This window comes from Mirounga angustirostris, unplaced genomic scaffold, assembly GCF_029215605.1.
Source record: "Mirounga angustirostris isolate CCGP_5_RB_7025 unplaced genomic scaffold, mMirAng1.0.hap1 SCAF_6, whole genome shotgun sequence".
Lineage (NCBI taxonomy): Eukaryota > Metazoa > Chordata > Mammalia > Carnivora > Phocidae > Mirounga > Mirounga angustirostris.
The window spans coordinates 40,436,347-40,448,494 of record NW_026991714.1 but is presented as its reverse complement, the minus strand read 5'-3'; the positions used below and the strand labels follow the sequence as shown (position 1 = coordinate 40,448,494).

General features: G+C 40.0%; 1 protein-coding gene across 3 annotated transcripts in view; it reads left to right on the top strand.

Moving 5' to 3' along the window:
• LOC123845689 (torsin-1A-interacting protein 2-like) overlaps positions 1 to 10,733 on the top strand; it is a 44,291-nt gene extending 33,558 nt beyond the window's left edge. For 2 of the 3 annotated variants that reach the window (XM_064594179.1, XM_064594180.1), the window contains exons 4-7: positions 619 to 1,095; positions 3,858 to 3,959; positions 7,039 to 7,786; positions 10,489 to 10,733. In XM_064594179.1, coding sequence (XP_064450249.1) covers positions 619 to 1,095; positions 3,858 to 3,959; positions 7,039 to 7,786; positions 10,489 to 10,516 — 1,355 coding nt within the window. In that variant the 3' untranslated portion in view covers positions 10,517 to 10,733. Of the gene's footprint in view, positions 1 to 618; positions 1,096 to 3,857; positions 3,960 to 7,038; positions 10,177 to 10,488 lie in introns of those variants that run through there. The other variant, XM_064594182.1, reaches the window with a different exon arrangement.
• Positions 10,734 to 12,148: the final 1,415 nt, after the last annotated feature.

The window sequence follows — 12,148 nt, the reverse complement described above, 5'->3', positions numbered from 1 at the left end:
TGTGAATTTCTCACATTTTGGGTTTTACCGATTATATGTCTGAGACGTGATTTAATATATTCCTCTATCTGTGTTTTTCATGGAAACTGGTAATTAACTCTAGAATCTTGATCAGATACCAGTTCGTTTGTTTGGCAAGAATACTTCACGGGTGGTATAGTGTACTTCCCATTGCACTGAATTGGGAGGTTAATGATACGTGGTTTTCCCTCTTTCTGTGATGTTAAGATTGATCAGTTGGTTCAGCAGTTCTGTCAGTCTGGTTCACTCATTATAAAATTTCTCATCAGCTTTTTGCCTAGGGTTTTAGTTGCTGTTGATGATTATTGCGTAGGTGCATTATTTCACTAGGGAAGAGGATGTATTTAATACAACCAAAAATTGGTTCTGTCATTCAAAATAGTTTTACATTAGTATTATTAGATTTATTAACACATAATAAGTTTGTCTTAATCACCTTTAGTGGAAATCAAGAGAAATAATGTTTAGGAAGAGTGCCTTGTAAACCATCAAATCTATATACATTAAATAATAATACTTACTAATCAGGGACCTTGTTAAACTACAAAAAAATAGAGAATTTTTTTCAAGAAAAATTATAAATTTTTATCTCAATAGCCTCTCAAAAGGATTTGGAAAATGACCCATCAGTAAGTTCTCAGGCACAGGACACCTCAGTCCCAGCAAGTACCACTGAAGAAGCTCAGACCCCAGACCCCGCCTCTGGTCTTAACAAAGTCCACCAAGAGGTAGAAACAGTAGTTCCAGGAAGTGCAGACACAGACGATCAATCAGAAAGTCCAGATGGGACAGATTATGGGAACTATCCAAAGGACAAAACAGAACATGAGAACAACCAGAGTTTTCAGGAAGAACAGAACCCACCAGAACCCACCTGTTCTCCAAGTGGCAGGGTAGGAAGAGAAGATGCACTCTTAAGGAGCGGCTCTGCAGCCCTGCCTGAGGAAGTGAGCAGCGGACCTGGAGTTTCACCCGAGCCACCTGCCGCAGACTCTCAGGATGCCCAGAGCCCTGAGCACCCCCCCCCAGTGCTGGAGAGCCAGGATACCGTGAGGAGGCGACTGCTGGCACCAGGTGAGGGAGCCCGCTGGACTTCTGCTTTGTATTGCTCTTTACTGAGGACACAGCATAGGTCAGGGTCCTTCTTTTTAGAGAAGTTCTCTTCATAGGATCAAGGCCTTTCGGCCTTGCTCAGGGTCACTTAAAGAGATATGACTGAGGTGAGATTAGAGGGAGGTTTCTCATCTCCTTGCCTAGCTCCATTACACTACTTAAGTAGCTTCCAGCATAGAAACTGCATTTTTAAACTATTTTTATTTACTTACTGTTTGATGTAGTATGATTTTAAAAAAGGGATTGACTTTTTAAAGCTTCACCTCTGGCTTTTCATTTATTTCTTAGGAGCATATTTTTACTTAACATTTTTTAAATCTTTTATTTTTTTTTCTGGAAACTTAAATGCTACACAAATCAAGAGATGGGTATATATATATATATTTTTTTTTTTTTTTTTAAGATTTTATTTATTTATTTGACAGAGACACAGCGAGAGAGGGAACAGAAGCAGGGGGAGTGGGAGAGGGAGAAGCAGGCTTCCCGCCAAGCAGAGAGCCCGATGCGGGGCTCGATCCCAGAACCCTGGGATCATGACCTGAGCTGAAGGCAGACACTTAACGACTGAGCCACCCAGGCACCCCGAGATGGGTATATTTAAAAACTAGCATCAATGGCCCAGTGCCCTTAACTCAGTCATATTTTATCAGACTTTGAGCAAATCAGTTAATTTCTCTTTACATGATTTTCCCCACTTCTATATTAAGGAGAGTAAGCATCCTATCTTCTCTTATGAAGATAATAGTTGCAGTGGCTAAGTCCTTAACTGGAACACAAAAGAGACATGAATTCCCGTTGTGGCCCTACCATTTGCTAACTTGGGTGACCCTGGGCAAGTGTCTTAACTCTCTGGTACTTCAGTTTCCTGTTTGTAGAATGAAAAAGTTGGATAAGAGCTATCCAGCTGGTCTCTCCAGCTCTGTCTATAATTGGATGTGTGGATTTGTATTTTATAAGTACACGAAGAGCTCAGTCTAAAATCCCTATTTGCCAAGTGCAAAGGGATATAAAATGTTAAGACATTCTGTTCATCAGGGACTCGACTAAGGGCTGGAAATTCATGCTTCACTATAAATCAGTGGCTGATCTCAAATAATGTTTCATTCACTAATCATTAGAATATTCTGTAACTTCAGTGAATGCAAGGACTATGTCTCTGTCATTCATTGTGTTTCTGTGGCACCTGGCACAGAGAAGCAACTTTATGAATAATAGTTACATAAATGAATGAATGTGACTTGTATGAACTATTAATTTTCCATCAGATTTTCACCAGTATGCAGGTTCACTGAGTAGAGGAAGAAAATATTGTTTTAAAAATGCAGGCTGTGTATGGGAAGCAACTTAATATAATGGAATGAGCTGACCTAGCAGATGAGAAACCTTGTTTTAATTTCAGCTTAGCCACATCTCTTTATGTGACCTTGGGCAAAGCCCTTCACATCCCTAGACCTTTTGCCATGATAGGTAAGGTGGGGGCTACACCACGGGATCATTAAAGATCCTTTCATATTCTGTGATATGATATTTTAAAGTCCTGTTTTTTGGGGTGTGCTGTGACTAAATACATGACCCTTTATCGGTGGAGATGATCTTATTTCTTTGTGTTAATAGAGTTTGAATTAGGGCGCCTGGGTGGCTCAGTTGGTTAAGCGACTGCCTTCTGCTCAGGTCATGATCCTGGAGTCCCGGGATCGAGTCCCACATCGGACTCCCTGCTCAGCAGGGAGTCTGCTTCTCCCTCTGACCCTCCCCCCTCTCATGCTCTCTCTCTCTGTCTCATTCTCTCTCTCAAATAAATAAATAAAAATCTTAAATAAAAAAAAATAGAGTTTGAATTATTTTTCCAGTAAGCACACATCTCGACTGTAGAGGGACTTAGAGTGCTACAAAATACTGCCCTCCTTTTCACCCACACATTTTAAGATTGATATCTCGCCCCACACGTACATTTTTATGTAGTTCATAAATTTTCTTAACTTTGTATTCCTTGCTTTTTATACTGCCTTCACTAAGAGGTTCACACTTGCTTTTGTAAGCTGTTTTGTAACTGTACAGTAATCTCTCCTATCTCTAAACTTAGGAGTCTCTGTTTTTATATACTTGGGGTCTTGAGAAGCCAAATGACTTGAACCCTGGAATTAGAGTGCCATTGCCCTGTGATGTTGAGTCTTGTGTTCAGCTAACATTTCTTTTTTTTGAAAAAGTGTTTCATTATGTGTGCTTTATTTATTTTTAATAACTTACTTTATTTAATTTATTTAAAGTAAGCTCTACTACGCCCAATGTAGGGCTTGAACTCTACGACCCTGAGATCAAGAGTTGCATGCTCTCCCAACTGAGCCAGCCAGTGCCCACAGCTAACACTTCTTAAATCCCTTTTAAATTTTGTACATTTTCTCGAAACACGTTGTAGATAGGCTTGGCTACAATATTAGGATGCTTGTTTCTTTGTCCTTGATGTAAGGGCCAGTGAGGAATAGTGAATGTAGCAACAGTAACCTTGCATGAATTTCACAGCCCTTCATTTGATTCTTCTAAGTAGAATAAAAGTAATAGTTAGCCTTAAGGAAAAGACAGGAAAAAAGTTAGTTTTGTATAAGAAGATCTTACAAAGTATAGAAATCCTCTCAATCTAATAATTCTTTTGTTTGGTAAGAGATTTAAAGTATATGATACCCCATTAGTGTATTGTCTGAAAATAATATTCCTTTTCTCCCCAGAGGCTGAAAGTCATCAGCAAGAAACACAGGAGTTGGAAGAAAACAAAGAGAATGCACTTGATACCATAAGAAAGACGATTGAAAAGAATATTTTGACTTATGGTGAGAACAAAATTGGTTTTATTGCCATGTTGATTCACATTCAGAAATCTCAGAGAAAACACCTAGAAAACTAGCAGATTTAAACAGTTTTAACATTGTTTTATGTTGTATTGTTTTGTTTAGATTCCAGTACAGTTAACTTACAGTGTTATATTAGTCTCAGGCGTACAATATAGTGATTCAGCAACTCCATACATCACCCCGTGCTCATCACAGCAAGTGCACTCCTTAATCCCCAGCACCTATGTAACCCATCCCCCCACCCTCTCCCCTCTGGTAATCATCAGTTTGTTCTCTATAGTTAAGAGGCTGTGATTTGGGTTTGTCTCTTTTTTTCGTCCTTGCTCATTTGTCTTGTTTCTTAAATTCCACATATGACTGAAATCATATGGTGTTTGTCTCTGACTGACTTATTTCAGTTAGCATTATACTTTCTAGCTCCATCCATGTTGTTGCAAGTGGCAAGATTTCATTTTTTTTGGTTGAATAATATTCCATTGGATATATATGCACCACATCTTCATCCATTCATCTATTGATGGATGCTTGGGCTGCTTCTATAATTTGGCTATTGTAAATAATACTGCAATAAACATAGGGGGGAGTGTATCTCTTTGAGTTAGTGTTTTTGTATTTTTTGTGTAAATACCCAATAGCACAATTACTGGATGGTAGGGTAGCTCTATTTTTAACTTCTTGAGGAACCTCCATCTGTTTCCAGAGTGGCTGCACTAGCTTGCATTCCTACCAACAGTGTAAGAGGGTTCCCCTTTCTCCACATCCTCACCATCCTCACCATCCTGTTGTTTCTTATGTTGTTGATCTTAGCCATTCTGACAGGTGTGAGGTGATACCTATTTGTACTTCTGATTTGCATTTCTTGATAAATGATGTTGAACATCTTTTCATGTGTCTGTTGGCCTTCTGGATGTCTTCTTTGGAGAAATGGCTGTTCGTTTCTTCTGCCCATTTTTAATTTGATTATTTGTTTTTTGGGTGTTGATTTGTGTCAGCCCTTTATAAATTTTTGATACTAACCCTTCATCAGATATGTCATTTGCAGATATCTTCTCCCATTCAGTAGGTTGCCTTTTAGTTTTGTTGATTGTCGAAGACTAACTGACCATATAGTCATGGGTTTATTTCTGGGTTTTCTATTCTGTTCCATTGATCTGTGTGGCTGTTTTAGTGCCAGTACCATACTGTTTGATCACTACCACTTTGTAATATACCTGAAAGTCTGGAATTGTAATACCTCCAGCTTTGCTTTTCTTTTTCAAATTTGCTTTGGCTATTCAGGGCCTTTTGTGGTTCCATGTATATTTTAGGATTATTCTAGTTCTCTGAAAAATACTGTTGATATTATGATAGGGATTGCATTAAATCTGTAGATTGCTTTGGGTAGTATAGCCATTTTATTTATTTTTTTTTTTTTTTAAAGATTTTATTTATTTGTTCATAAGAGACAGAGAGAGAGAGGCAGAGGGAGAAGCAGGCTCCCCGCTGAGCAGGGAGCCCACTGCGGGACTCGATCCCAGGACCCCGGGATCATGACCTCAGCCGAAGGCAGACGCTTAACCATCTGAGCCACCCAGGTGCCTTAGTATAGCCATTTTAATAATATTTCTTCTTCCAATCCATGTACATGAAATGTCTTTCCATTTCTTGGTGTCATCTTCAGTTTCTTTCATCAGCGTTCCTTAGTTTTCAGAGTACAGGTCTTTCACCTCTTTGGTTAGGTTTATTCCAAACCTATTTTTAAAAATATACTATTTTTGATGTGTAAATGGATTGTTTTCTTGATTTTTCTTTCTGCTGCTTCATTATTAGTGTATAAAAATGCAGCAGATTTCTGCACATTGATTTTGTATCCAGCAACTTTAGTGAATTCATTTATGAGTTCTAGTAGTTTTTTGGGGGTGTCTTTAAGGTTTTCTGTATAAAGTATCATGTCATCTGCAAATAGTGAACATTTTACTTCTTCCTTACCAATTTGGAAGCCTTTTGTTTCTTTTTTGTGTCTAATTACTGTGGCTTGTTTTAATATGCTTTTTAAAAATGTTTGATAATAAGTAATAGTGAAATAGAGCAGTAGAGTTTTAAGGATTTTTCCTTTAGGGGCCCTGGCAGATACTTTGCCATCCTTAACAAAATGGGAATTCCCATAGGAGGAAAAGCTTTTCGTGAATAAGAAACTAAAACTGCTTTTTTTTTTCTTTTTATCATTTTGTTAATCACTATACATTACATCATTAGTTTTTGATGTAGTGTTCCATGATTCATTGTTTGTGCATAGCACCCAGTGCTCCATGTAATACGTGCCCTCTTGAATACCCATCACCAGGCTAACCCATCCTCCCACCCCCCTCCCCTCTAGAACCCTCAGTTTGTTTTTCAGAGTCCATCGTCTCTCATGGTTCGTCTCCCCCTCCGATTTCTCCCCCTTCATTCTTCCCCTCCTGCTATCTTCTTTTTTTTTTTTTTTAACATATATTGTATTATTTTCAGAGGTACAGATCTGTGATTCAACAGTCTTGCACAATTCACAGCACTCACCATAGCACATACCCTCCCCAGCGTCTTTCACCCAGCCACCCCATCCCTCCCACCACCCACCACTCTAGCAACCCTCAGTTTGTTTCCTGAGATTAAGAATTCCTCATATCTAAAACTGCTTTTTAATTGCAGAGTATTTATTAATTTCTCAAGTGGCATTTTTACATTTTGACCCTTAAGGAAAGAATGGCTTATTGTAGGTAGTAGGTACTTTGAGAAGGTGGAAGACGATCCTGATAGTTCATTTCCAAATCACATCATTATAATGTTATAGCAACAAATACATAAACTTAGCTTTCACCTTTTAACAAAAATATTATATCTTCAAATAATTAAATCTAAGAAATTAGAGAATAAGTATTTCTGGTAGACCTTAATATCTCAAACTTTAAAGGATATAGGCAAAAGAAACTCACCACAACTAATAAAATCTGACAGTATCTCTAACTCGTTTCAGTTTGCCCCAGGTTTTATTTCTGATCCACGTTCTAATTTTGTGTTCTGTTTTCCCATTTTCTGACAGGCTCCATCTTTCTTGTCTTCCTGGTTCTGACTATTATTTCGGTAAGTTGTGTTAATAGCTACTATTCCTCTCCAGCCCAGCAAGTGCCCAAAAATCCAGCTTTGGAGGCCTTTTTGGCTCAGTTCAGCCAATTGAAGGATAAATTCCCAGGCCAGAGTTCCTTCTTGTGGCAGAGAGGACGTAAATTTCTCCAGAGGCACCTCAATGCTTCAAACCCCACCGAGCCGGCCACCATCATATTTACAGCAGCTCAAGAGGGAAGAGAGACCCTGAAGTGCCTGAGTCACCTCGTTGCGGATGCCTACACCTCCTCCCAGAAAGTCTCCGCCATTCAGATTGATGGGGCTGGAAGAACCCTGGAGGACAGTGACACGGTCAAGCGCTTGGTTGACGTGCAGCTGAGCTCGGGATTCGAGAATGGCCAGAAGGCTGCTGTGATACACCACTTTGAATCCCTTCCTGCGGGCTCTACCTTGATCTTCTACAAGTATTGTGACCACGAGAATGCCGCCTTCAAGGACGTGGCCCTGGTCCTGACTGTTCTCCTGGAGGAGGAGACATTAGAAGCAAGTGTTGGCCCAAGGGAAACTGAGGAAAAAGTGAGAGATTTACTCTGGGCCAGGTTTACCAACTCTGACACTCCCCGCTCCTTCAACCGCATGGACTCGGACAAACTGAGTGGGCTCTGGAGCCGCATTTCACACCTGGTGCTGCCCGTCCAGCCTGTGAGGAACATAGAGGAACAGGGGTGCGTTTTATAATTGGTTTCTGAAGGCATGGATTTATTAAAAAATCAGTTTAAAAACCTGTTTCTGTGGAAGGAAGTTGATGAAAAGCCTGGAAAGCACAAATGAGCTTATTTTAGAAAAGAATTTTCATTTTTTTAACTTGTGTACTATTTTCCTAAGTTTGACAAAACTTGACCTTTTTTTCCTGGCCTTTCAAGCAAATCAGGTTTAAAATATGCATAGAATATGTAACTGAAGCTTTTTTTTTTAATCCAAAAATATAGCCACAGAATCATTGCATGAGAAGATAAAATCTTCTCAGAATGACTACAGAGTGATTTTTGTTTCCTTGATAAGGAGCCTTTTGGCTAGTGTTTGGACTCGGACTAGAGCAATTACAGTTATGAAGCAATGGTAATTTAAAAAATGTTTTTTCTATCACATATTATATATTTTTAAAACTGATTTTAATAACTTAGTCATAGGATTACATCTTATACTAATTTGCATTTTTTAATAGTGTGAAAAGAAGTGTGAATTAAAATACTTAGCTATATGTAAGGCACTGTGCTTTTATTCCATTAATGGGCTGAGGTAAAAGCTGCTGTCCTTAAGAAATGTTCTTAAAAATTGGAAACAAGGGGGAAATTGTTTATAATCATTGGAAATGAAGAAATTCCAACGGCCCCTATCTTTCTTCAGCTTTCTTGAATGTTTTAGAGCAGTGGTTTCTAAGCTGTGTCTACTGACAACCCCCTCCTTTTTATCAGAGCAGTTCTGCTTTTGACTGCTTTATGTAGTGGGAGTCTCCATAAGATTCCATTGGAACAGAGAGTTCCACTGATAATGAAATTTGAAAATCGCTGATGAAGTGAAAAAAAATCTTAGAAGATAGGAAAATGGGTAGGAAAATAATGAATGTATTAAAGCTTATGAGTTGGAAGAAGATGAAATATAGGTTTATTGTACAGACATGCTATTTATGAAAGATAAAGACCTACAGATGAAAAGAAGAATGTATAAGCGAGTATTTGCTAAGCATATTTCTGATGCTATTGTTAATTTCTGTTAGTCATCATTTCTGTTTCCCCTGAATGGAAGTTTATAGTTATCTAGGATGAGAGTTTGAGTGCCGTTTAAGCGGAACAGAGTTTAATAACTAATTGAATAGTGGGTTTTATATGGGTGTAGTTGCATAACTGTGCACCAGGCTGTTCACTTGTTACACGGTGATGACACATTACCCATAATGCAGCTCATTTCTCGACTAGATGGTTAGAAATGCCATTAGGTTAACAATTAAATAAATGTAAGAGATCTTATACTTTGCAAAAGGAAGCAGACATGGTAAATAGATTCTAAGAGGTTTTAATGGCCAGTATTAGTTGTTGAGCCATGTTCTGTGATTCTAAGAAAGATTGAGAACAGTGTTTATGGAGACAGTAGTTGTTGATTTGCATTGCAGCTCTGAAGGCAGAACACTACTAAAATTATCTTGACCTAATGAAGGGTCTGTTCCATGACGTGGCATACCTGGGAACCATCACCATGATCCTGGAATATTGCAACTAGGTTTTGGCCTCTCTGCTGTTGTGGGAGCAGAATATGTATGTATATATATCTTCCTAGTGTTTCTAAAACCCTTCCATCCTTAAATCATGTGACTTCCTTCATGCTTTAAGCATTTTGACGATTAAAGCATGAAGCAAGTCACATGATTAAAACATGGAAGGATTTTTGGAAACACTAGGAAGATACAGGGATCTTTATTGATCCCTAAAAGATTACAGAGACATGGGAGAAGAGAATCTATTGGAAAATATCTGTCACAGGAAAAACATATAAATCTGTTCTAACCAGGGCCTTAAGCAGTTAAGTTGAGTATAGGGACATACCTGAAAGAACTAGTTACATTTGCGACTTTGTGAAGGAATCTCTCAAATAGATTTGAGGAGAGACCTTCCTGAACAAAAAGACAAAGCATAGTGACTATCATATCAGTATCAATCCAATATAAAATCAGAAAAGTGAAGAAAAATTTATATACCATATTTGAATTTTTTTCTGTATTTGTAGGTCTCAGGTGCCAGCTAGCATTCTGTCACACAAAACCAATGGTGCCTTGTAGAATTATTCTGTTGGCCTGCTGACCTGTGCTACCTCAGATCTGTAAGGAACCAGTATGAAATGTGCATATCTATCTCATCTACCAGTGATTCGGATCACCGACAAAACAAAAATTTTTGTTTCTTTGTTCAGTTGAATATGGTTTTTCATCATTTCCTTCCAATATAATTTAGAAAAAGATTTTAAAGTGGCATTTTTTTTTAATGTTTAGCCTTTGTTAAAAAAAAAAACCTTTCTTTCCATGTGCAAGTGCAATCAACTGAAATTATTGTCAGTTTTCTATCCACTATTTCAAAACTTACTTTAAAAAGGAGCAGTATATTAGCTTTGGGTCTGTTCATGAATAAAATGATTATTTTTAAACATAAAACTTTATATTTTTTAAATGTAAAATAATTAAAATGTATTATCTAATGTCCTCTTAAGTTAATTTTTATTCAGTTGTTTTGTTTTTTCAAGTTTCCAGGTTTTCTTTTGTGTATCTGGTAGTTCATCTTTCATTACTTTCGCAGTTTGTTTTTTTGACTTAGAACAGGGCCTTGTGGGCATATGATACCATACATGATACCATACATCACTTTAATTCTTATCACAGAAAAACTCAACATTCTGCATTAAGATGAATTGCTTCTTGAGTGATACCAGACTTCTAGAAGAAACTGGTGTAGAATCAGAAACTGTCTCTGGACTTTGGAGGTTTTTCTCCTGTGAGGTAAATTTAAGTTTCCCAGTTCGTTTTCAAGGGTTGGCAGAGAAGTTCCAGGGACTTCCTATCACTGAAGGTGGTAATGTTATTGTTTCTATTTGTATTTTTTAAATTAATAAAATAGTTTAAACGTATTTCATTTGAAAGCCTCCGAGCTCTGTGGTAAGGCTCAGCAAGCCTGTGACCTATCATCCTCCAGCTGATGACCCCGTTTCACCTGCAGAGCTGGCCCGGGTTATGTTCCGAGTACAGACACCCGAGGGGCTTGATTTCTGTAGGAGCCTGGTACCACATCAGGCAGCACATCAAAACGGGGATTGACTGTTGCCAGCTGTAAGCTACAGCCTCAACGACTTTCATGGGTGGACTCCCACCAGACGAGGCTGTACAGGTGGTTGGAGACCAGCCTGAGCTCCATAGGTCTACAGGACCGTGGCTGCCAGAGGTCAGCTGACGGTGTGTAGGGTGCATACGTGGGCCATGCAGGTCATGGTAGGCAGGGGCATGGAGCAGGCCAAGAGTAGGAGAGGCCAGATACCACAAATGGGCCATGGGTGTCCATGGCATTTGCCTTATTTCAAACCCTCACCTCGACAAATATGCATACTCCCCCTGAAGGCAAAGCTGGAGGAATCTGAACATTCTTGCCAGGGCAGGGCCAGGCAGGCTAGCTGGGAGGTCCTCCACTAAGCGACGCCTGGGAGCTTTGGTTCTGGATAAGCCCTGGATCCCATCAAGCAGACAGTCAAAATGATGACTTGATGTTACCAGGTTAGAGCTGCCAGTGGGGGATGGGCCTGAACTCCACAGGCCCGAGGGCTCTAGCTGCCTCGAGTTTGGCCAGCAGTGTGCACTCTGCGTGTGTGGGCAGTGCAGGTCAAGGAAGCCAGGGAACTTGCAGCTGGCGAGTGTCAGGAGAGGCCAGCTCTAAAATGCAGGCTCTTGGGGTACCATGGCATCTGCCTAATTCTAAGTCCTAACCTACACAGTCACACAGTTGCCCTGAAGGCAAAGCTTGAGGACTCCGTACTGCCTTGCCAAGGCAGGCCTGATGGCTGGCCCCCTTATCCTCCGTAAGAGAGACATGGGAGCCTGGATTGCTGGAGAAACCCGAAACCACATCAGGCAGCCAGCAAATGGGGACTTTGTCCAGTATGAAGCAACCAGTTAGGAGATTTTAGGGGGCGGGCTCTCTCCACCATGGAGGCCATACAGATGGCTAGAGACCAGCAGGCGCTCCGCAGGGCTGGAGGGCCTCCGGTGCCCCAGGCAGGCTGCAGTGCATGCAAGGGCCAAGCGCAGTGCCCCAGTCAGATGGCTGCTCCCACAGTGCGTTGTTGAGAGCACAAGGCCTCTGCCTAATTCTAAGCCTTAATCTATGCATACGCACATATTGCCTGAGGGCAAAGCTGGAGGAACCTGGGCTGCCTTGCCAAGGTGGGATGGGCACACTGGCTGGGATAGCCTTCGCTAAGAGACACCTGGGAGCTTTGATTGCTACAGAAACCGGGATACCTCAGGGTACTTAGGCATCCAGTCCAAATGGGGA